A 24,198-nucleotide genomic window follows, 5' to 3' on the forward strand; every position below is an offset into this window, starting at 1 on the left:
TTCTGTAACTTTCTGTAAACGTTTTCTCCGTTTTTTCTCTTTCTAGCTGTCTTCATACACTCATGCTTGCATGCCTCCAACCATAGTTGCCCTTGCATCTTTGTCCACACTGGTTCCTGGCATCTGTGTCCCCACTACAGGAGCCGCTGGATCTCAGAGCAGAGAAGGAGGGGAGCCTTGTGGATGGGAAGTCGCAGGAGAAGGAGCCCCCTCCTTCTCCCAAGCTCATCCACCCCAACGATGTCCTCAAGATTCTGGAGGCCTTTGTCATGGGTCTGAGGAAGCCCAAGTAGGCTGTGGTGCTGGAGGGCTTACCTGAGAAGTGGGGGGCAGGGGGAGCTGGATGGGATGGGAGCCAAGCAGATACCAGGGAGGGAAGAGGCTGCTGAGCTAGAACTTGGGGAAGTGAGTAGAGGATGTTCAGAAGGAGGGCGAGAAGAATCCATGGACATTGCAATGAAAGAAATAGATACAGAAGCAATTTGCATGTTTTCATTCATCATTCATTTATTTAATAAACATGTTGGGGGCTGCTGTGTATAGGCCCTGTGGGGAGAATACTTTGTGATCAGAATAGTGGTCAAAGCATGTGGAGGTGTCAGGCTACTCAGAGGGCAAGTGGTCACCTTCATCTGAGACATCAGAGAGGGTTTTAGGAGGAGATGGCAGCAGAACTGGGTTTTCCTTGGTGGACAGAGTTGGGGGGAAGGGCATTTCAGGATGTCACAGTACAGGGAAAGACCTGCTTCAAGAATCGTAACAGAGCGGTATGACTGGAGTGTCAAGGGTCTGGGGAATGAGACCGGCTTGGGTAGAGGAGCTAGGCTGGATCTTGAGAGCTTTATCCAAACTCCCCAAGGTCTTGGTCTTTACCCTTTGGTGGATCAGAGCCAGAAAATGATCTTAAGCCATGAGGGAGCCAGGAGCAGACTTGCATTTTAGAAAGATGGCTTTGGTGGCCAACTGATGCCTGATTCAGGGACCGTAGTGGGAAGGTTTGTCCAGGTGGGAGGGGATAGCTTGGATGAAGGCTATCCTGGGGGTGTGTGGAGAGGAGATAACAGGTTTTAAGAGCTGCTTTGGCTGTATCCGTGGAAGAGATGGACATAATAGTGAGCTATAAAGCCTGTAAGGTAAACTGATCGAGAGAAAGGGGGTGGATGACACTCCTTCATAACAGAGACAACAGCACCGAAAATCAGGAACCTTGATGGAGAAGCAGGTATTGTTTCTGAGGCTCTTCCATGATCGGATGAAGGTGACAGTAAGTCTGTGAGGGACACTGCTTGGGGGTCCTGGGGACATCAGGTTGAGGGGAATGGTACCAGTGCTTTTGACCTTCAGGGACTCTTGGGTGCCAGTGAAGTTGCTGAAGGTTGTGCGAGATGACTCGAAGGACTCCGAGTACTGGAAGGCCCTGACCACGGTTATCCCTGCCACCACCGAGAACCTCTGGGATGCTCTGTATACAGCCTTGGAGAAATACCAGTGAGTGTGCATGCCATGGCTCAGGAGAAGGAGGGCAGGCAGGGCAGGCCCAGGGCAGGCAGGTAGGAGAAGCACCCTGCTTGGAGAGGCCACCTTTGCCGCCTCCCTGTCCCAGGAACTCTTGGAGAGTAAAGCTGCTTTTGGCAACTCAGGTGGGGGGCCGTGTAGTGTTGGGGGATCGAACCCTCCGGCTTTGCCCTCCCTGTTTTGTTCTGGGTGGCCTGGCTCCTTCAGGCCTGGAGGGCTGTCCTGGTGGGCAAGGGTTCTGGCGTCCTCATTCACCTTCAACCAGAATAGAAGAGCAGAGATCCTGGCTCCGACTTGATTGAGAATGGAGGAGTATTCAATGGGCCTCTTATCAACTTTTTCTGCCCAAAGCCTCCTCCTGACCCAGAGGGCTGAGCTGCTGATAGAAAACAGTTCTCTGGAACGGCAGAACACAGAGCTCCAGCAGCTGCTGCAGCAGTATCTCGACACCAAGGTGGGTCCTGGGAGGGGGGGCAGGACACTGGGGTGCCGGGGTGGGGGGTGGCAGCGGGACTGGCGGAGACCTTGGAGGAAGTGAGGCGTCCCCTCCCCACCACCTCCAGAGGCAAGGGAACTTTGAGATGCGGGCTGTCATAGTGTCACTTTGATGCCCATATAGTTTTTGGCACCAGATGCTTGTTGGATGGCTCTGCGAGGCAGGGATCAAGCCAGCGCTGGCCTCACAACTTACAGAGCCCTTCCACAGGAATTTTCTTCTTTGGTCCTGACAGCTGGTCTGTGAGGTGGACAGGGCGGGAGTGATTCTCCCGCTTTCACAAAAAGGAGGATCAAACCGCAGAGCCTCTGTCACTTGCCCAGAGCTCCGGCTCTTCCCGCTCTGCCAGCCCCGGGTGTCTGGCCTGGGATGTGACACCAGGAAAGGGGGCTCCAACCGAGGCAGATGTTCCCCCCGGCCCCCTACGCAGACCTGCTCCAGGGACAGCTGGGGTGACTTCCCTGTGTCCTAGCAGGAGGCAGATCTCACAGTCTGCTCCACTGGGAAGAGCCCATTGGCAGTGCAGCCGCTGGCTCTGCTCTGCTCCTGTGGGATCCTTCACGTGGCACTTAAGGGTGAAACATGGGGCTGGGCGTATCTCCTGAGTCATCAACTGAGGCCAGCCACATGCCAGGCCCTGGGGATGTGTGGCCTGTGGGGGTCTGAGGCTCCCAGCCACACCTGAGCAGGGCATGCAACGAGCCTGGGGGTCACGATGGCCTCTTGGGCCAAGACAGGACTCAGGCGTTTGGGAACCATAGGGGGCCACCCTTCCTTCGACACTACAGTGGACAAAAGGCTGGGGAAGAGCATGGAAGAACCAGGCCAGATGGGTTGGTGAAGCGGGGAGGTGAGGGTTCTAGAAAATGGATCAGAGGGGAAGGTTAAGAGCATTACTAGAGGCTGGTGTGCTAGAGCAGAAGTCAGGCAAGGAGCCCAGGACTCGGCTTCTGAAGAAGGCAGGGTGCGTGCAGGCTGGCCCAGGAGACGGAAGGACGTCTTTGGGGAAGAAGTGCTCCTAGAGACTTGGAGGCCTGTTGGCAGGTGGACCCTGGGGGAAGGGTAATGACCATTACTCTCTCTTTTCCAGATAAACTCTGAACTGCAAGTTCCTCCGACTCAGGTGTTCCGGGTCCCCACAAAATAGAGCCAGACCTCGAAAAGCCTGTCGCAGTAGGGCTGACACTGGTATCACTATTGGTGTGGGAGGCAGTACCCCCTGGGGGCTTCCCGGGGCCCACTCCCTGCGTTTTCCAGACCTGTTGTTGTCGGACCTGTTGAAATAAGGTGCTGAGAGGAGTTACTGGGATTCGACAGTCCTGATTAAAGTCTTAAAAAAGTTGTGTCTGAATTGCTTTAAAGAGCAATCCCTACCTGACACCTCTGTGTCATGAGGGGACTTTGTCCCTGGCTTCAGACTGGTTTGAGAACAGGCGCGCAGCTGCAGGCCGAGACTGTGGCTCAGGTCTCCCTTCTTGCTTCCGGGAACAGGCGGTGCCTGGGAGCTCTGGGCCATTTCTGGGTCTATGCCTTCAGACTGTCACTAAGCGTGCTTTAGTGAGCTTTTGGGGCCCCTGGGTCCACCAGGTTGTGCCCCTGGGCTGAGGTGTGACATTCCTCCCGGGGCAGCCTGGGCAGGCAGCCCTGTACCGCAGGCCCCCCTTGAACCCTGGGTCACAAGGTGCCCCCTCCAAAGGGGCCCAGCCTGTGCTGAGCTTGCCAGCCGACCCTGTGCATCCCTCCCCCACAGTCCCCCCACCTGACCCACTGCAGACTTCTCAGCTCAGGGTTTGATTTCTTTTATTAAGAGAAAAATCACCACTCAAGAGAGGAAAAACAGCCAAGAGAAACTCAGCTCACACAGGCGGTGGTGGGGGCGGGGGTGGGCAGCCCTTCAAGTGCAAACTCCAGGCAGCCCCCGGGGACTGGAAGCTCAAGCTCAGCAGGGGCCAGGCAGGTGGGTGGGGTACAGGGTTCACTGCCAGCGTGCTGGCTTGCCAGGGCTAGTCTGGGCAGAGGAAGCACTGGGAGGCCATCAGAACCTGCAGGCTGGGCAGGGACTGGGCTTGTGCACCCAGAGGGCGGCTGCCTGAATAGAGTGGAGTGGCCTGGGGAAGCAGCCACCTGGCAGGATTCCTTGAAGGGATCTGGGCTCACTTCTGCAAGATCAAGATGGCGGCTGCTCTTGCAAGATTATGTCTGGGGAGGGGGAGGGTAATGCTGCTTTGCTCATTGATTCTTTTTAAAGCCCTGGGCGCGGTCCATGACATGATTCTCTTGATTCTCCATTAATTTCATTAAAGCTTTAGCGCTCTGCTGGAAGGCCTGGGGAGGATTTCTGGTGGCTTCCTCTGGCAGGTGGGGCAGGCTCTGGCACTTTCCCACGCTCCCCACCCTGCAGGTAGGGATGAGATGGGCAGGACCGGGCCAGCAGTAGGCTTGGGGTGGGGCAGACAGGCAGGGTTGTGGGGGCGGGGGGAGGGGAGGTTGCATCACCGGCCCAGACGGCAGGAGGAATGCCTCTGGGACTGAAGGCCTCTGTGCCAGAGGCGGGGCAAATGCACAGGCCCAGGAGGGGAGCTGTAGGGAGGGCCCCCAGGGCCTTCATGCCCCCAAGAGCTTCTTGACCATGTAGCCTGGGAGGCTGTAGAGGAAGAGCGCCAGCATGAGCAGTCCCAGCAGCGCCAACACGATCTTGATGATGAGCCACTTGTACCGCGTGCAGATGAGGTACTTGATGGACTTGAGGGGGTTGAGGAACCAGACGAAGGCGGTGTCGGGCCGGCTAGGGAGGGAAAGCCTCGGTCAGGGGAGTGGCACCTCCAAGACACCCTGTCCCCACAGCCCTTCTAGACCCCAAGAGGGGTCCCTTCACGGTCCCAGTCCCCAGAGTACTGAGGCAGGGTTTGAGCCCATCTCTTAGCTCCAGCTGTGGTGTTGGAGAAGACTCTTGAGAGTCCCTTGAACAGCTAGGAGATCCAACCAGTCCATCCTAAAGGAAATCAGTCCTGAATATTCGTTGGAAGGGCTGATGCTGAAGCTGAAACTCCAGTACTTTGGCCACCTGATATGAAGAACTGACTCATTGGAAAAGACCCTGATGCTGGGAAAGATTGAAGGAGGGAGAAGAAGGGGATGACAGAGGATGAGATGGTTGGATGGCATCACCAACTCAATGGATATGAGTTTGAGTAAACTCCGGGAGTTGGTGATGGACAGGGAGGCCTGGTGTGCTACAGTCTGTGGGATGACAAAGAGTCGGACACAACTGAGCAACCGAACTGAACTGAACTTAGCTCCAGCAAATTCTGCCTGCATTCCCCGTTCTCTTTGCAGAGAACAGCAGTTGTCCCAGCTGCTCCCGAGGCCTAGACGACATTTTTGGCAGCTGGGCAGCTACCCCTTGACCCGACACTTGCAGTGAGGGCAGGTCAGTGCTGGAGAAGGCTGTTGCAGGCAGTTCTGGTTATTACAATAGGAAGCTCCCCTACTGAGCTGTTCATTGTGGATGGTCTAGTACTTGCTGTGTGTTCACAGTGAGATTTGTGTTTCCAACCTCTTCCCCCTTTAGGCTTCTGTCCCCACCAGGCCCTACCAGGGGTCTGAAGATCCCCAGGGTGGGGTACATGCCACCCTCACCTCTGACCTGCCCACCATCAGGGCTGGATCACTACTATACCTTCTTCAGGGCCACCTAGCCAAAAAAGGGCTTGTTGAGCTTACATTCTGTTGACTGTGTGACAAGAACAATAGATTCTATAAAATGTCCAGATAGAAAATCAAAGTACTGAACATGCTTCTTCAAACTCTTCCTGCTCCTGGGGGACATAGACCACACCCTCCAGAGCCAATCAGTGCAGGCAGGGCTGCAGGCCGGGGGTTGTGGGCAAGGGCACCTAGTTTCCAGTCCCAGTGGTGACAGGCAAGTGAGGCATGTCTTAGAGCCTTGGATTCCTCACTTGTACCATGGGGTTAATAGCAGACCCCACCTCCGGGGTTGGTGAAAGGGTGATGTGAGAAGGTGCATGAGAAATTTTGGCACCGAGCTGAGCTCCCCGTAGGCTGGTTACCAAGATGACTGAATGCTGTGGAGCTACTCACTGCCATGCAGGGCAGGAAAGGGCTCGGGTTGGGAGGAGGATGCTGGTAGAATCTATTCAGGGCTGGATGGCTGATCTCAGTCAAAGCCTTTCCCCTTTCCTGTCCATAACTCAGCTGCTTTCTGCCAATAGCACTGGGTTCGACTCTGACCAGGATGTCACTGGGAGAAGAGGTGCTGTTGTGCAAAGGACACTGGATGGACCATTTGAAAACCAAGGCTGAGTCCTAGCTCTGCCCTGATTTACTAGGCGGTGACCTTGGACAAGTTCCTTTTCCTCTCCGGCCTCATATGTAAACATGCAAGACAGTCATTTGCAGTTCTGAGTCTAGGATACCACTTGAAAGCTTAAAAGTTGCTGTCTGCACTGTCCTTGTGTGTGCACTCTGTGTGTGTGTGTGTGTGTGCACGCACGCGCGCCACATGCTGGCCAGCTCATAGCCCTAGGTCCAGGAGGAAGGGAGGGTATGAGACCCAGGAGGCTTTGGGCTCAGACCCCAAGGATCTTCTTGACCAGGTAGCCAGGCAGAGTAGAGGAAAAGGGCAAGGAGGAGAAGCAACCAGTGATACATGCATCACACGAAGTAGTGGGCAGACTTGAGAGGGTTCAAGAACCAGATGAAGCTTGTGTCAGGCTGGTTACAGCAGCGACAGGAGCAGAGGGGGCACCGAGGAGGGACACGGAGGATGAGGGCTGGGGTGTGGCGAGGGCCCCTGGCCAAGATGAAGGTGACTCTCAGCTGAGTACACAGTTCTAGGTACCCCCCTCCCCCAGCCATCAAGGCTGCCTGGGGCCCCAAAGTCCACCAACTGCAGCTGTTTACCTCTGTCAAAAACTGTGTGCTTAGTCACTCAGTCATGTCCGACTCTTTGTGACCCTAAGGACTGTAGCCTGCCAGGCCCCTTTGTCCATGGGGATTCTCCAGGCAAGAATACTGGAGTGGGTTGCCACTCCCTCCTCCAGGGGATCTTCCGAACCCAGGGATGGAACCTAGGTCTCCTGCATTGCGGGCAAATTCTTTACCGTCTGAGCCACCAGGGAAGCCCAAGAAAACTGGAGTGGATAGCCTATCCCTTGTCTAGAGGAACTTCCCAACCTAGAAATCGAACCAGAGTCTTCTGCATTGCAGGTGGATTCTTTACCAGTTGAGCTACCTGGGAAGCCCCTGTCAAAAAGTAGGAAGAGCATTCAACTCAGCTCAATAGAGCCTTCCCTGTACTATAGCCCGTGTTCTGGCCTCAGAGGGAGGAGGTGGATCCTGGGGGGAAAGGGAGGAGGGAGGAGGCTCTCCTGCAATGAGGCTGTGGCCCAGGAAGGGTCAGAGAGGGCAGAGGTGCCCACAGAGTGGGGGCAAGAAGACCAGAGGTTCTGGCATCTCCTTCCTGTTCCTGTGCCCCCAGGGACCAATGTGGCAGGGGACTGGCATGCAGGGCACTCACTTGGGTTTCTCTAGGGGATCAGGTTCATTGCGGGCCAGGCCCACGGGATTCTTTTCCGCCTCCTCAGCAGTGAGTAGATGCAACTCCGCTTCCACTTTGCCCTGCAGAGAGGAACAGAATGGTGCCGGCGCCCGGGAAAGGTGCCAGGCCCTCCCCTGCCCCCTGCCCAGCAGTGGTGAGGCCCACCGTGAGCTCAAACTCGTCATTCTCATTGCGGGCTAGAAGGGGCCACCAGCCTTTGACGCGCTTCTGCTTGAAGATGGAAACCAGCGGCACATCCACCTCCCCCGTGGCCATCTCCATGGTGCACTGCTTGGCCGTTTTCGCGCCTCGAGGGAAGCGATTCAGGTCCAGCTCGATGGCCCCTGTGACAACCCGAGTCAGCTCCTACACTGGATCCGACTGACACTGGGTCCCCCCACCTGGGCTGAGCTCACCCTGCCCCTGCCTCCCCCTCCCCCACCCCCGCCGGAGCATCACCTGCTCCAGACCTGTGACCACACCCGGGGTGGGGGCTCTCTCCACCCACAGCACTGCCCCCCCTCACCCCGTCCTCTTCCTCCTCTCCTGCCTTCCAGAAAGGTGGGCTTGCCCAGCTGAGCCCCCCTCCCACCCAGGGGACCTCTCACTGCTCTGGTCCCAGCCCCGCACCCAGGAAGTCGTCGGCAGAGAAGTGGTCGGCGTCCCAGATCTGCAGCGTGAGCCGCGCGGGGATCTTGTACTCGGTCTCGTCCCAGGAGAACATGGACTCTTTCTTGGAGATGACAATCTTCTCCTCAGCAGCCAGGTAGTCGAAGGGGAACAGGTAGCGCCAGTTGAAGTTGCCCTCGCCCGTGAGGGAGTGGTAGTGGACGTCTGTGTCCTGCTTGTCCTCCTGCTGGCCCTTCAGCCACCTGGGGGGCATCACACGCTCTAGACCTGCAACCACACCCGGGGTGGGGGCTCTCTCCACCCACAGCACCCACCCTGTCCTCTCCCTCCTCTCCTGCCTTCCATGAAGGTGGGCTTACCCAGCTCGGCCCCCCTCCCACCCAGGGACCTCTCACCCACCCCCGCACGAAAATGTCGCTGGACTTCTCCCCAGTGAAGAAGTCATCATCTTCCAAGACCACCTCATCCGTGTTCCACACGATGACCCGCAGCTCATACCTGGGTGGGTTAGGGGCAGATTAGTGGTGTGGGGGTGGGGGTTACCAGGCTGGGGTTGGAGATGAGGTGACCGGGACAAGTCCTGGGGACTTGGGATGGGCATGGGGCCTGGGCCAAGCTGGGGCTGAGAGAGCCGATGTGGGGAGAAGTTGAGGGGTTGGGGAGATGTGGGGGGCCCAGGGTCAGCGGAGAAGGTCGCCCAGCTAGCATGGCTATTGAGAGAAGAGCCAGGCAGGGTGGAGGGGGACGCGGAGAGCCAGTTGGGCTAGAATGCCAGGACCCAAAGCACAGTCCTCCTGGATGAGGGGGAGCTGACTCAGGTCTCAGGAAGGCTGCCCAGAGAGGGGCAGGAGCCGGTTTCTCGGGGCGTGGCTGAAGCGAGGCTTGGAGAGTCAGGAATCCCCCCTCCCCAGAGGTCTGAAGCTCCATTGAAGCTCTAATAGAAATTTACATTTAAGCCCAGCAGCTGGCAGTGGATCACCCTGGAATCTGATTTCCTTTACATCCTTGCCCCCAAAGGGGATTTTCCTCCTGAAGCGTAATTGTCATGATAAATGAGGTAGTTCCATCTCTACCTTTAGGAGTGAGGTTGAGTCAATCTCTAAAAATCGACTGCAATGGCTCGTGCTGGACTTAACGCCCCTAGACTGCAAGTCCTGGAGATACAACGGGTTGTGGTGTCCCCTGGTGGCGAGCCATGGAACAGCTCACTCAGGGTCCCACCTGGAGGCTGTGCCAGGCAGAATTAGCTGTTTTTGTTTAGTTGCTGAGTCGTATCCGACTCTTTTGTAACCTCGTGGACTGTAGCCTACCAGGCTCCTCTGTCCATGGGATTTCCCGGGCAAGAATGCTGGAGTGGGTAGCTATTTCCTTCTCCAGGGGATCTTCCCGACCCAGGGATCGAACCCACGTCTTCTGCGTTGGCAGGCTGATTCTTTATCACTGAGACACCTGGGAAAGCCCACCAGGCAGAATGGGCTTTATGACTGGTGGGGTCCAGTGTGAAATGGAAATGTGGGGCTCTAATTGCAGGCACCGAGTCCAGTGCTGACAGTGGCTTGGTCCGGCCACTTTACTGATGGGAAAACTGAGGACCGTGCAGGAAAAAGTGACCTGGCCAGAGTCAACTAACAGAGGCAGGTGGCTTGGCTCATGATCCAGAGTTCTGGCTACTCTCCCACCCTCCCTCCCATTCTGGGCACTTACCCTTGAACATCTCATCAGTTTTAAATAAAACGTGGCAGAGCTGCATGGCAGCCTCGAGTGGGAACCACTTTTATCAGGGGGGCAGAGCAACTCTCAGGGGTTCTGTGTCTTGTGGATGTGTGTGGGGGAACCCAGAAGGGATGCTGCCTGCGTGCGCGTGGAGGAGTGGGTCTGTGAGGACAGAGCCTTCGGGGAGGGTGTTGGTGTGAACCCATGGCCCTTGCAGGCCACACAGTGGGGGTGTGACCCCTTGCCTCAGCAAGGGGACCTCCCCAGGGCAGCCCCCACAGCCCTCTTCGTGGGGAGCTCTGTTCCCCCAACAAGGCCACGTGGGACTGACTAAGGTAACCTGGGCCTGGAGGCTCCTGCAGAAAGGACGCATTGGGGAGCAGGGAGGGAAGGGCGCTGGCCCCGAGCAGCTCACTTCTTGGGCTTCCGAGGGGAGATGTCCAGAGGTGTCCCGGGGGCTGGCATGTCCATGGGAAACATGTCCACCCACAGCTCCAGGCGGCCCTGAGGAAGGGGGTGTGGCACGTCTCACGACTCTGTCCTCTGCCCAGCAAGGCCAGCCCTCCTCTCCCTCCCCACCTGTGTTCTGGCAGGACTCATCAGTTTTCATTCTTGGATGCCAGCAATCCCTATGATGTCACCAACAGCCAGTTGCAGCTTCTGAGGGAGATTACCCTAGGTTTCCACCAGAGGTGATGTGATTCTCACTCAAAGCCAAGACACGAGCCCTGGTAGTTTCGGTGAAGGGCATGGTGTGTGTGTGTGTATGGGGCGCCTGATACTTCCGGGGAAGCAGTGAATAGCATGGAGATATCTTTTTATGGGCCCAGGTTGGGACTCCCTGATCCCAAATACTGAAGAACGTCAGACTCAGGCCAGTCACCTGTTCAATGCCTGGCTTGTCGGGGTTGAGCAGCGGCCGCGTCTCCACATGTTCGGGCACCAGGCGGCAGCCCACGCGAGGGATGTCCTCCCAGTGTCTCAGGGCCAGCAGCGCCACGTGCTCTTCCGTGGGCTTCCTCTGCCCTGCGGGCGCCAGAGGTCAGCTCATACATCGGCTCAGCAGAACAAGAGACCTGTGCTGGGCCAGGGGCTCAAGGGCACACAGAGACCCCTTCTCCTGTCTACTGATGGGGAAACTGAGGCTCAGAGGGAGATGCAACAGCCCAAGCTCTCAGCTGCCTCATGGGCCCAGAGGGGTCTGTGTTCTTGGGTTTTCCCTGCTTGGGGGGAAACTGACCCGAGAATCCCGCTGGGTTGCAAGGTCAGGGAAGAGAAGAAGCTATGTCCTGTCCAGCACCTTGAAGGTGGATGGCACAAGCTTCCGGCAGAGACATTTGCTGGTTCTCCATGAAGGGCCACAGGGCAAAAGGGTAGGGAGAGCCAGACCAACCTGGGTCTATACTCCCCTCACTCTGCCTTGTAAAAGCTGAGTGACCTTGGGCAAGTCACTGAAACCCTTTGGGTCTCGCTTTCCTCATCTGTAGAATGGGGAAGAATCTTCCTACCCCACAGGGAGGCTGAGAGGAAGAGAAAGGGGACAGGTGGGCAAGTTCATTGTGGGATGGGGAGGAAGGGCGGAGGCTGAGCGGACAGGAGGCGGACACTGGGGTGATGAGCAGAGGGATGGTCCCACCACAAGGATGTGTGGGTCCTTCCATGGCCTCTTGACACCCCTATAGCTGCATGCAGCATCCCATTACCATTCTCATCTTCAATCTCAGAGGGCCCTGTGAAGACGCGGTTGGACACCTTCACTCTCCCGGGGGGCCCGAAGTGGGGGCCGTCCACTTTGCCCTCCTTGCAGAGGCGGGTCAGGATCTGGCTGGGTTTCATGGGGTCCCGCCAGATATTGTAGCCGTGTCTGTGGGAGGAGACACATGGGCTGGGTGGGGCTTGGGGTGTGACTGGGCCATCCCCAGGCAGTAAGTGGCCCTGGCCAGCTTCCTTAGGTTGGCTGTTGCCCCATGTGAGCAAGTGAGCCCTGCCCCATGCTCCAGGATCAGCTGAGACACGAGGGCTGCTGGGGGCTGACCCCTCCTGCCCTGGGCTCGGGCCCCACATGATCCATGCTCCCCAAGGACGAGCATCCAGTCTCCCCCACTGCAGCCGCACCATCCCCCCCACTGTGTCCACTCCTCTGGAACTTCAAAGACTCCCTGAGGAAACTGACAACCAGAGAGGTTAAGGGGATGGCCCAGGGTCACACAGCCAGGCAGTGGCACAGGCTGGCCAGATCTCCAGTGGACCCTTCCTAGCGCACTCCTGCCTCTCCTCCCAGCCTGCTTTTCTCTCCCTCTGTTTCCTCTGTCCTGGAATTCCCTGGCTCTCTCCTTGTCTTGGAACCTGCAGTCCTGGCCCCTGAAGGTTGAGTCCAGAGCCTGTGGGAGTGGAGGCCTGGCTGGGACAGAAACCATATGTCCACCTTCCCAAATCCCATGGTCTGCATCTTGATTTTGAAGTCAAGGTGCAGTAGGCAGCCCCCCTGCCCCACCCCGCCCCACGCACACGGAGTAGGTCTGGGCGATGCCGCAGGTGGCGCGGTGCTTGCTGTAGAAGCGGTTTTCCAGGTCAATCTTGGTTTCCCCAATGAGGTCATCGGTGCCGACCAGATCCCAGTCGTACACGGCCACCGTCAGCAATGATTCCATGGGGAAGCAGGCCTCGATGTCAAAGGATCTGGTGCGGCGGGGTTGGGAGAAGGGTTGAAGGTTGGGGTGCGGTAGGGTGGGGCAGGAGGGGATCTGGGCTGGGGAAGTCTGGGCAGGGTGGAGGTGGGGCACCAGGAGGCCTTACTTCCCAAAGACGGGGTTGAGCTGCTTGGAGATGTAGTTCTCCTTGTCACGGATGTCAGTCTTGCCTAGCCGGATGGCGATGTAGGGGTCAGCTTTGCCATTGATGTCTGCGGGGTGCAGGTCTGTGGCCTGGGATGGGAAGGATGCTCCTGAGCAGGGTCCCTGCACCCTCATCTTCCAGAGTCCCTGCTCCACCCCCGTCCCCCTGATGGTCCCATGATAATGAAGGGCAGGAGCACTGGACCAGAGAGTTGCTATGTGGCCCCAGGTGAGTCCCTGACCATCGCTGGGCCTTGGCTTCCGCCTCTATAAAGGATGGCACAAGGCCAGCTGCCCTCCCTGGTGTCTCCCAGTTAGGGGCTATCAGTTTGAGGCTGCTTCAGCCACTCTTGGGCAGAAGGACTGGGAGCCTGGGGAGAGAGGCTGCAAGGGGGCTCTCACCCGGACCACGTAGACCCGGACCAGCACGTTGATGGGGTCATTGCTGGGGATGCCCTGGAACATGCCGTAGGTGGGGTCGTAGCCGGCTTCCCGGGACACGTCCTCTGGGAGTGGCACTTTGTACACGCAGAGGGAGCCCTGGGGTGCGGCAAGCGTGGGTCAGGGTGCAGGTTCCCATGGGCACAGGCAGGGGTGGCATTTAAAATAGCCCAGAGCACTGAGAGTCTGCACCCTACTGTGGCGGTTTGGGGCCGTAACCTTTTAGTTGCTGGGTCACAGACAGTCAGGGGTTTTGGAGGAAGTGGCCGGAGTGGGGGCAATTCTGCGGGGGGTGAAGTGGGGGAGTGGGTTCAGGGCAGATGCCCCTTATCACTCAGGGTGCAAGTACGCTCATAGTTTTCCCACCGGGGCAGCTGACAGTTCCCCTTGGCTGTCAGCCTCAGGCTTGGGGTGGGGAGGAGAGCTGGTGGGGGGGCTCAGGACTCAGGGCCCCGCTCGTGCTTGCTGCCTGACCTTGAAGCGGCCCACGATGCGCTCCTCCTCAGTCCCGCTATCCTCGTCGTCCCCCGTCTTGCCCCGAAGCAGGTTGAACGTGTGCAGCCAGTCCTCGAAGCTGTCGAACTCTGACTCCAGCTCCTTGGGGTACACCTGAGCCAAGCCAGCCCATCAGGGGAGGCGAGGCAGGCCTACAGGCCTCTGTCTTGTCCTGGGCATGACGACCCCACACCCTGGCGGGGTCTGCTCCCAGACCCTCACCTTGAGCTCATCAACCTTGGGTTTCCTCTTCTCGGGGACCTCCGACCCCTGGCCGGGGCCTAGGTTCTGGGTTCTTTTCTTCTTCTCCTCCTTTGCAGCCCTCGCCTTCTCCTTGCCCTTCATTGGCCCCTTCAGGCCTGGCCGGAAACAGACAAGGAGGCAGAAATGATCTGAGCAGGAAAGCCAGGGCTGGAGATCTACCTCATCACTTCACTAATTTAACTTTGCAGGTCTCTAATAAGAGGACTGTTCTATATTAGCATTTTCCAAACAGCATTCAGTCAAACATAAGTGTAGGTGTTCTTGGAATGCTTTAAGAGAAAGGATATATATATAATTTTATATATATATATATAATAAGTTGGGGAAATATTTTATTCTGTCTTCCTTTTAGAGATTTATAATAGCATTTGTATATTAAAGGCACTGAGAAGTTCTGCACCAAGGGACCTGTTTAACCAATTTGGCCTCAGAGCCTTCTTTTCCCTTTAGAAAATCCATTTGTAGTGTTCCATGGAAAAGGTCTGGAAGACACAGAATGGGATGAGCTCTGAGGTCCCTTCCAGCTCTGATGTTTGATGGCTCTAAATGTCTGTCCATCACTGTGGTTGCTCAACTGGTCAGAGTAAAAGCCACTCTAGGTAAGGGCCTCAGGGATGCCTGAGGATATCTGCCGTAGGCTGCTGCAGCTGTGAGGGCCCATGGGAAGGGGAAAGAGAAGCAGCTGGTGTGACGAGCGGAGGAGCCACTCATATGATGGGCTGAGAGATGAAAGCAGAGATCCAGGGCTCCAGAGCTCACCTTCAGTGTTGTCCATCTCCTCCTTCTCCTCCAAGTCAATTCCTGAAATTTCTTGTTGTCGAATTTGCTGCCAAAAAATGAGGTGAAGAGAAGGGAAGGTAGGTTTCCTAGGGTGGGGTTTGTTGACCGCACACTGTGGTCTCAGACCAGTCTTAAATTTTTAGAAGCAGAAACTTTTTCCCACTGAGTTTCAAACCTATCATGTGCTCTGCTTAAGTGGGTTAAAAAAGTTTATAGTGTAAAATATGACTTAAGTGTACTTAGGAATTTTATGATTCTTTCAATTATGTACAATTGAAAAACATGTGTTCTTTAACATTGCTTCTTAGTTTTAACGTTTTATTGTTTTAATGTAGAAAAGTATAACTGGATAAGAAAACATGGTTTATTTTCTTCAGTCAGTACACAATGGATACTAAATCATCAGGCTTCATCCAAGGTGCCACCGCTGCCTGGTGGCAGCCTGTGCAAATTACAGGAACAGACTTGAGACAACAGGCAGTCTCCCAAAGCTCCAACTTAAATCCAGGAGGTGCTGGTGGTAGAAGATACTACTAGATGTCCCTCAATTATCTGCGTTTCTGCTCTCTAAAAGTTTGTAGCACAGAGTCACCTAGCTAAAGATCACATTTCCCAGCCTCCCTTGCAGCTAAGTATGGCTATGGGATTAGATTCTAGCCAATGTGAGTGGATGTGCTTATGTGCTGTGCTGCTTCTAGGCTGGGCCCTCAAGAGGAAAGGAGTATGCCTGCTCCTCTTCTCATTACCCTTCCTGTGCATTGGTATTAGGATGTGATGGTAAGCCATCTCTAACCATATAGATGCCAGTAACAAGATGGCAGGATATCAGTCTCCAACCCCAGTGAATCACCATATCAGCTTTCTTGTTCATAGCAATCTGACCTGCTACAGCAGCTTAGCCTGTGCTTTCATATGAATGGTAAACATCACACACAACTCGGGTCATAGAAGGGGCCTGGGGAGAGAGTGTGGCTGGATCAGCTTGGTCAAGGAAACACAATCAGAGGCACGTGTCCCTTCTGGTCAGTTGGTCAGTCTTGGGTGCCTGCCCTGAGTTAGGTTGGTAGTGTGGATAAGAGACAAATGAGGAAGGGGAGAAATGAGCTTTCTGGAATTTGCAGTCTGACTCAGTAGACCTGTATGTGCACAACAGGGGAAGAACATTTCACACAGCAACAGTGACCAAGACATGTGAAATAAAATAGCATAATATGTAAAATGATAATAGATGTGCAAGTACTACTGAGAAGTTGTTGTTTCCTTTTGGCCTCTGAGTGCACGTTTCTCCTCTTCCTCAAAGGTCACCTCCTCTGTGAGGCTTTCCCTGCCTCCTAGGCACTGAACTGCCTTTGTTATCACATTGTACTGTATCTATTTACATGTGCATTTTGCATGTCCAGTAAATACTCAGCGCAGTTTTGGCATCTTATCTTTTGGCTCCTGTAGCACCTAGGTTGGTGTCTGACTCATCTTATATACTCAAACTGATGTGAAGAGCTGACATGTTTGAAAAGACCCTGATGCTAGGAAAGATTGAGCGCAGGAGGAGAAGGGGTTGATAGAGGGTGAGATAGTTGGATGACATCACTGACTCAATGGACATGAGTTTGGGTAAATTCCAGGAGTTGGTGATGAACAGGGAGGCCTGGCATGCTGTGGTTCATGGGGTTGCAAAGAGTTGGACATGACTGAGCGACTGAACTGAACTGAAATGAATGAGGACTTGAGAAAACCAAGCCCGTGAAGGTAGACTGGAAAAGGATGAATTAGAACTTCAAGGGTGTGAGACAGACTGTTCGACGCTAATGTTGATGGGGTAGGGAGACTACTCTGGTAGGGGCAGGAAAGAAGCTGGATAGGAGGGTCTAATGTGGAGCTGGCATCACCTCTCCCAGCCCAGTCCCTCCTCGGCCCCTGCCCAGCATGGAGACCTCACCTCCTTCATGGTGTCAATGGAGGCGAAGTACTTGGACCACCAGTCCAGCATGCTCTCATCTGGCTCCTCCTCCTCTGGCTCATCTGCGCTGCCCTTCTTCTTCTTCTTCTTCCTCTCCTTCTCTTCATCAGCCTGCAGGGTTGGCCAGGTCCAGAGTCCTGCATACATCCCTGCACCCTGGCCATTCCCAGAGCCGTGGACAACCTGGGGGTCCCCCATCCATTCTGACCATTTGCTCCCAGAAAGCCCTGGGTTCCAGGGGGCTCTGTGAAGCCACCAGTATGAAAGGGGCGGGACCTTGTTTTATGGAAATGGATGCCACGGCCCAGAGGGTGTCATGACCCACCGGCATGAGCCCGGCCAAGACGGGATTGGTGCTCAGGGGCTTGCAGCCCAAGCAGCTCTCTCCCTCTGCCTCTTAGGAGGGGTTATGCTGGCCGGAGCATCAGGGGCTGTGGGGTGGCTCAGTCCCTGACACTGCCCTCCTTGGCCTGATACCCTATGTAGTGTAGGGTCTTCTCTTCCCAGAGCCCCCCAACGGTCCCCCCACTCACCACATCCACCTTGATGACGGCATCGGAAGTCTGCAGAGGGAAACCAAGGAGACAAGGACAGACTTAGCCACTGGGCCGGAAGTGGTGGGCAGCAGCCCAGCCATGGAGGGTGCAGGGAGGGGCTCACACAAGGATGGTCCCTGGGTCATGAGTGCTGTGCCCACAAGGCCAATTCCAGGACTGTGGAAAGTCTGCTCAGAGATGTTTCCTCAGAACTTCCAGGGTGGTGGTTTGCCAACCTGACTGCACATGAGAATCACTGGGGGCTTTTAAAAATGATCAGTTGCAGGGCTTCACTGAGTCCAAGGTGGGGTCCTGGGTACCAGGAGAGTTGTGAATTTCCCAGATGATTGCAGCGGGCAGTCAGAGACAAGAGGGGAGGCTGACATGACATGAGACTGGAGGTTGTAATGTTGGTTGGGTGAAAGGCAAGTGCCTTCATGAGTAAATGGACACAATTAAACAGCTGAAGGGGACCCTGATGAAAAAGGCCCCACCAGAGCCCATGGGGACGATGGTGAAGCTCAGGTCTGTGCTGTCCTCTTTGTTCACTGATGGTCTGAAACTAGCTGCCTGCCCCCAGGAGGAGCTTCAGAGGCTGGGAGCCGAGGGGGGATGAGGGATCTCAAGATTTAGCCCCACAGTCCCTGGTAGTGCCATCCCAGCCCCGCAGGCCAGGCACCAGGCCTCGACTGCTTGCCTCTTCCATGAGCCATGCCCTCTGCTAACTCAGCCACTGGCCCAGACTCTCTGGGGACCAGAGTGATGGGGTAAGGAAGGATCCTCTCGGACCCGGCCCAGATCTCAGAAGCTAGGAGAAGCCACAGGCTGCAGGAAGCACACGAGGTCAGGAACGGGATTTGGAGAAGGCAGTGAGGAGGTGAGCCTGCCTCCTGCCCTCTCAGTCCTGCCTGGACTCAGGATGACCTGTTCCAGGCCGGCCTCCATCCCACCCTCTCCTGCAGACTCCATGTCCGTATCCGAACACCCAGGAGACAGGGCCCCTTTTGGCAGAGCAGCAGTCCCAGTCCTAAGCCAGGAGGGGTAAGGCACTTCCACCTGAACTCCTGCCCCAACCCAGGCCTGGTGAGGGTAGTTTGTAAAAGGCTGAGAAAGAAAACTTGGACCTTCTGGAGAGAACACTGGTGTTCACACAAGGAGTCCTTGCCTGTGGTGTCGTTTGTTGAAATAAAAACAATGGCAGGCTATCGCTTCACACGTTACTGCTCTCTCAAACAAGTGTACCACATGTTCATGGCATACACACACACATGCAGAATTGAGGTTCTTGCCTTCCTGGACACTCTAGGATAGGGATGTGTGCACACACAGTCAGGGCTAGCCCTGGTCCACCCCATACTGAAGGAGGAGTGACTTAATGTGTTGTCTGGTGGGTGGGGTGGGGGTGGCCTGGCTTTGGGAAAGTGTCACCCGCAATTGCACTTCTCCAGGCATCTTACCGCGTCCAGCTTCACCATGGTCTCCAGCTTCTTGACGGGCACCTCCGGCTCCATGCTTACCACAACCTCCCCTGTGGGGCGAGAGGAGGGGCCCCCACTGTACAGCATACGGCGGCCCTGGAGGAGCCTGCCTGGACAGAGAGACGGACAGACAGACAGACAGGCAGGGAGGAGCAGGAGGAAGAGTGAGAGTCGGAGTGGCTGGAAGGACCAGAGGCATAAAGCTGATTCTGGAGCTTTCCGAGGGGGAGAGGGAGGGATGCGACAGTTGAGGGAGAAAAGATGGGCATAAGGAGAGGGAGGAGGTGAGCCAGAGAGGAGTGTGAGCTGTGCTGGGTGACACAGTGGAGGCCGTGTGGGGGGTGGGGAGGGCAGAGTCTTCTCTGGGGTCAGGCAGAGAAGGCCATCTGCCCTCAGGCCTTCTAAGGACGCCTGGGCTCTGGCCTTTCTGGCACTAGTTTGGGGCTTCCTGGACAGCCCCTCCACGGTGGACCCTCCTTCTTGGCCTCCCCTACCCCACCTGGGGACGCCCCCAGGAGGAAACCACATGGTCTGGACTGCAAGCTGGAGTCCCCACCCTGGGCCTCGGGAGCAACCATACCCGAGGTGTTCCAGTTGGGAGCGGAGCGGTCCGGGGGCCGGTAGATGAAGCGCCGCAGGGAGCTGACGGCGTGGGAGCCGACCAGGGTGTAGCGGCCGAAGGCCCGGCAGTCCACCACGCGGATGTTCAAGGGCGGGTGCAGGAGCTCGTTCTCCGGGAGGTCCTGGGGGTGGGGGCAGGGAGCCTGAGCTCAGAGAAGGGGCAGAGGCACTGCCCAGCCCTGCCCCGCCACGCCCGGGCCTGCACCCACCACTTCAAACCACTTGACCAGGGTGCTGAAGTTGGGGTTCTTCTTGTAATTGTGGATCAGGGACGACTGCACCCCCTTCCCCGCGCACTCGATGTCCACCCGTGGCCGGTCCACCTGGGCCAGGTTTACCCGCTTCAAGTCTCGCAGGCCCCAGAACAGCACCTGTGTGTGGGGGGTGGGGGTGTGGGGGGAGAGGACAATCCCTCCGTCAGGGGCGCCGGCTGTGGGGGGGCCACTCAACCAGGAGGGGCAGGGCTGGGAGAGCTAATGAGGGAGGGTGTCCTGAAGGGGCTGTGGGCGGCAGTGAGGGTGGGGGTGGGGGCGGACGGAGGCCAGGAAAGGTCCTGGACAGTGTGAATCAGTGCAGAAAGGGCAGGGGATGGGCGGGAGCTGGGGTCTGCCGCTGGCTCCTGGGTGTGACCTTGGGCCAGTCACTTCCCCTCCTGGGACTTCAGTGTCTTTTTCTGAAAAATGAGGCATGGCCTGAGGTTGCTGAAGAACCCCTGGCGTTTGATGCCACCAGTGTGATGTGTGCACATGACCCTGGACGGGGAGAAGGTGAGGGGGACCAGGAAGCACAGTTCGGCAGGGCCTGTTCAGGGCAGGGCCGGGAGGCGCGGGGCGGGGCCCTCACGCACCTCCACCCGGTACTTGCTCAGCACGGGCCGGATGCCCACAGGCACAGGCATGATGGGACCTCGGTCCACGTCCATTGGGCCGTTGATGGGCGGCAGGTCGGCCTTCCCTGCCGGTCCAATCTGGGGGATGGGGGACATAGCATCATATCCTGGTGAGCCCAGGGAGAGGGCTCTCTCCCCCCACCAGTTAGGTGCCACATGATCTAGGGAGACAGAAAAGGCTAAACAGCAAAGGTCCCCAGGAACCATGCCCCCAGTTCAGTCCCAGTGGCCTCACAGCAGGGTGGGGAGGAGAGAGGCCCCTGGCCCAGCCCCCTCTTTCCAGCAGCCCCACCTGTAGCAGCTCGAAGGCGGCCAGCAGGTCTCCGGCCGTGGCGTTGCCCCGGTAGATCTGATAGTACTCCAGCTGGGGCGGGAAGCGGGGTGGGCAGTACGCCTCGTCAGCCATCTTCACCAGAGGCTTGGCAAAGGTCCGGCCCATGAAGTCGGCTTTGCCCTGACACGACAAACAGCCAAGGTGGCCTCTTGATGCCTGAACTGGCCGAGCACGTTCATACCCAGGAACTCATTCACACTCATTCAGTCTTCACCACAGCTCCATGTAGCAGGTGTGATCACCCCATTTTACAAATGGGGAAACGAAGTCTTGGGCTAGCTACAGGTGAGGCTGGCAGTGAATGGCAGATGCAGATCTAGAAATAGGTGCTCCTAGTGCTAGTCCAGAACTCACTCAGGGCTCCCCAGTAGCTGGGGTGGCTTGTAGTAAGTGGCTCCCCAGCTCTGGAGGGGTCACCTCCACTGGTGACCATCCTCCACTCCCTTACTCCAGAGTACCAATGGAGAGCTATGAGGCTGCTCATGACTGTGTACGCAGGGATGGAGGGAGTTGGGTGGTCTAGGATGGGGGAAGGCTGGGGACAGCAGGCATTCTTGGCACGTCTGGGCCTGGGCTTGGTCTGTCTGTGCAGCAGGCGGGGATGCCCTGGCCTGTCTCCTCCCTAAGACACCAGAGGCCCACAGCATCAGGAGGGGTCAGGCTGAGAGGGCAGAAGACACCTGTGGTCTCTTGGAAGGGCTTGTCAGCAGCCCAGATCCCCAGCTTCCTGGCAAGCACCCTGGCCAAGGGGCTCTAGGGGTGGGCTGGGGAGGTGGCTGCCAATGCAAGTGCCAGAGTCCACCCATACCATGGTGTCCTGGTCATAGATTTCGATAACAATGATAGGGGGATCGTCCCGCAGCTCATGAGCTTCACCATAGAGCTCCAGGTTGTCGAACACCAGCATCTGGTCCCAGGTGGGGCACAGGGTCTCATTCAGTACCTGCAGCGGGGTGGGGTAGACAGGTAACAAGTAGGGGTGATGGTGGGTGGGCAGATACCTGAGCAGGAGTCACCCCCAGTCACTCCTGTGGTTTCCGGGGGACTCGGGGGCAGGAGTGCTGTGTTCTCTGACTCTTCTGGGAATCTTAAATGAAGGCTGCTATGAGGTCTGCTCTTGACTGTCCCCCCTCACCCCACGCCAGTATCTTCCATGTCTTCTGTGTTGAATGTAACCACAATCAAAGCCTTCACCAGTGTGGCCCAGGCCTGCAGTTATCTGCAAGCCTTCTCTCTAAGGATCTGGGGTACTGGATGCTCTGTTTTTCCAGGTCCCAGAAACTCACAGGCCCCTCAGTACTCTCAAAGTCAGAGCCACACGCTCCTCACCTCTGTGCACTGACTCTGGTTGATGAAGAAGACACGGGCAAAGGGGTCCGAGAGGCCAGTGCTGTCGGCGGCAAAGAGGCTGCGAGCCTGGTACATGTGGGCGCGGAGCTGGAAGGCCTGCTTCTCTGTGGGAAGAGCAGGCTGAGGCTCGGGGAACAGGCCACCAGCCAGCATGCCCTCCTCGGGTGAGGGCTGGGAGCCGGGGCCACCCAGAGCTGGGAGTCCTCACTCACTTGTGTAGACCAGGCTGATGGGCGGGAAGGAGTGTAGGCCCAGGCCCTGGGCTGCCTTGACCTCCTCGAAGCCACAGGGCAGGCCACACAGGAAGTCCTTGCGTTGCTTGCTGAGACCCAGCCACAGGTAGAGCTCCAGCTTGGCCTGCACCGTCCAGCCTGCCGAGCCGAAGCCCCGCTTCCCTGGCAGCTGGGGAGTGGGCGCAGGGTCAGCTGCCAGAGCCCGCGGGGTGAGGAAGGGGCAGGGAGCTGAAGAAGCTGTGGTCAGAGGGGGCCCGTCCCCACCATAGCCATCCCACTGGGCTGTGCTGGGGGAAACACAGCACAAAGGGGATGGGCAGGGCGGGATCCCCCTTCCTATTCTCTTTAGCTCTTCTCTGAGTATCTTGTCTGCTCAGGCCTGGCAGACCCAGGGGTGTGGACGCTGCTCCCTCTAAGAGGAAGATGACCTCTTGAGAGTAGCCCAGACCCCAGCCCCTCTACCCGCCGCTAATCCACTCCCCTTCTGGCACCTTGAGGAAGAGGGTCTTGACCTTGGCGCAGTCCTTGCCCAGTTCCTCCTCCACGATGGAAAAGAGCAGGTCCTTGGAGGGCACCCGGGTATAGGCGATGCGCTTGTTGTTGCTCATCATCCAGATGAAGACGTCAGGGATGCTGTGCTGGGGCTGGGATGGGGTGGGGCGGGGGAGGCCCGTGTGCCCCGTAAGGGAGGGGACCTGATGCTGGGTCTTCCTTCTCCTCCCGCCAATGGAGTGGGAAGAGCGTGGGACAGGATGAAAGGCTTGGTCACCCCTGGTCCCTCAACACCTGTCAGTGGGAGGGTGGAGGGGCCCACCCCCTCCTGTGCAGCCCCCTCCCGCCTTGCTCCAGCTTGGCACCGCGCTCTGGCACAGGGCGCACCTCGTCTGCCAGGAAGCGCAGCTTCTGCAGGAAGTTCTGACAGAGCCTCAGCTTGTCCCGCACTGTGTGCCGCTTCACTTGCGCCCGCAGAGTCTTAGCCTGCTGCCCCATGCTTTCCTGCGAGGTGGGGGGGGGTGTAAGTGGGGCTCAGGTTTTGACACATGATGGAGGGGCTGGCCCTGGGGGCCATGACCTCAGAGATGGATGTCCCCCCACCTCGGCTTCCCTTTCCACCTCCAGACCCTCCCTCTGTCCCTGAGTGGTCCAGCCGTGTCCTCACCAGCTCCCGCATGCAGGACTTGAGACGCTCCCGGTCCAGCCTGGTGCGGGATGAGTGGCCCTGGTCCTTGTCCGCGAGGGAGAGGAAGCGGCTGGGGTGGGGGTGGGGTTGGAGCAGGGCTTAGCAGAGATGACTCCTTCTCTGCCAGACTCCCATTGCCGCCCCACACTGGCAGCCCCTCCGCTCACTAGCAACCAGAGCTCAGCTCCTCCAAGACGCCCCGCAGTCGACGCTCAGGGTACGACTTCTCTGTTTTGATCATCTCCTGCACATCATTCAGGCCTTCTTCCTGTGAACCAGGAGTGTGAGCCACAACCCCCTCAGCCTCCCCAAATGTCTCCCTCTTTCATCAAGAGGATGAGGGGCTAGTATCCTAGGACCTCCCATGAGCACCATCCCTGGAGTGCTTCGCTGTCATAAAGAAAAGTGAAAGTGAAGTCACTCAGTCGAGTTCGACTCTTTGCGACCCCATGGAATGTAGCCTACCAGGCTCCTCTGCCGTGGGATTTTCCAGGCAAGAGTAATGGAGTGGGTTGCCATTTCCTTCTCCAGGGGATATTCCCAACCCAGGGATCGAACTCTGGTCTCCCACATGGCAAGCAGACGTTTTACCATCTGAGCCACCAGGGAAGCCCAGAAATACCAATTTCCAGGTTTTGTTTTCAGAACCTGGAAGCTGTCATGCTTGTGACTCTTTGGTTCCTGAGGAAGAAGCCATCTCTGGGTCATGAGTCTGTGGTCCTGGTAGACCCACAGGGGTTGGACAGAGCCCAGGATTAGATGCAGGGGGGAAGTGGGGAGAGAAAGAGAGGGATTGGCCAGACACCTCCAGGGAAACCCAAGACTGGACGGGCCTCGATTCCCAGACTCCACTCCGGGAAGCCCTCGGACCCTGGACTGCTCCTGGGAATGG

General features: G+C 57.1%; 2 protein-coding genes across 2 annotated transcripts in view; one reads left to right on the forward strand and one right to left on the reverse strand.

The window, feature by feature from the left end:
- DRC1 (dynein regulatory complex subunit 1) overlaps window positions 1-3,354 on the forward strand; it is a 31,153-nt gene extending 27,799 nt beyond the window's left edge. Inside the window, exons 14-17 of the mRNA XM_043917745.1 lie at window positions 141-289; window positions 1,345-1,488; window positions 1,867-1,969; window positions 3,102-3,354. Coding sequence (XP_043773680.1) covers window positions 141-289; window positions 1,345-1,488; window positions 1,867-1,969; window positions 3,102-3,158 — 453 coding nt within the window. The 3' untranslated portion in view covers window positions 3,159-3,354. The remainder of the gene's footprint in view (window positions 1-140; window positions 290-1,344; window positions 1,489-1,866; window positions 1,970-3,101) is intronic.
- Window positions 3,355-3,794: 440 nt separating this feature from the next.
- OTOF (otoferlin) overlaps window positions 3,795-24,198 on the reverse strand; it is a 91,375-nt gene continuing 70,971 nt past the window's right edge. The window contains exons 19-46 of the mRNA XM_043917743.1: window positions 23,474-23,574; window positions 23,286-23,376; window positions 23,006-23,122; window positions 22,618-22,770; window positions 22,106-22,295; window positions 21,873-21,997; window positions 21,352-21,486; window positions 20,502-20,663; window positions 20,168-20,287; window positions 19,530-19,691; window positions 19,280-19,442; window positions 18,679-18,809; window positions 17,219-17,248; window positions 16,665-16,796; window positions 14,708-14,774; window positions 13,907-14,043; window positions 13,664-13,798; window positions 13,151-13,288; window positions 12,711-12,838; window positions 12,423-12,593; window positions 11,618-11,778; window positions 10,798-10,940; window positions 10,330-10,418; window positions 8,601-8,699; window positions 8,202-8,443; window positions 7,737-7,915; window positions 7,551-7,651; window positions 3,795-4,796 (exon numbers count right to left, since the gene is read on the reverse strand). Of these exons, the coding sequence (XP_043773678.1) occupies window positions 4,616-4,796; window positions 7,551-7,651; window positions 7,737-7,915; window positions 8,202-8,443; window positions 8,601-8,699; window positions 10,330-10,418; window positions 10,798-10,940; window positions 11,618-11,778; window positions 12,423-12,593; window positions 12,711-12,838; window positions 13,151-13,288; window positions 13,664-13,798; window positions 13,907-14,043; window positions 14,708-14,774; window positions 16,665-16,796; window positions 17,219-17,248; window positions 18,679-18,809; window positions 19,280-19,442; window positions 19,530-19,691; window positions 20,168-20,287; window positions 20,502-20,663; window positions 21,352-21,486; window positions 21,873-21,997; window positions 22,106-22,295; window positions 22,618-22,770; window positions 23,006-23,122; window positions 23,286-23,376; window positions 23,474-23,574 (3,783 nt within the window). The 3' untranslated portion in view covers window positions 3,795-4,615. The remainder of the gene's footprint in view (window positions 4,797-7,550; window positions 7,652-7,736; window positions 7,916-8,201; window positions 8,444-8,600; window positions 8,700-10,329; window positions 10,419-10,797; window positions 10,941-11,617; window positions 11,779-12,422; window positions 12,594-12,710; window positions 12,839-13,150; window positions 13,289-13,663; window positions 13,799-13,906; window positions 14,044-14,707; window positions 14,775-16,664; window positions 16,797-17,218; window positions 17,249-18,678; window positions 18,810-19,279; window positions 19,443-19,529; window positions 19,692-20,167; window positions 20,288-20,501; window positions 20,664-21,351; window positions 21,487-21,872; window positions 21,998-22,105; window positions 22,296-22,617; window positions 22,771-23,005; window positions 23,123-23,285; window positions 23,377-23,473; window positions 23,575-24,198) is intronic.

The sequence above is a fragment of the Cervus elaphus genome, chromosome 11 (assembly GCF_910594005.1).
Source record: "Cervus elaphus chromosome 11, mCerEla1.1, whole genome shotgun sequence".
NCBI classification, from domain to species: Eukaryota; Metazoa; Chordata; class Mammalia; order Artiodactyla; family Cervidae; genus Cervus; species Cervus elaphus.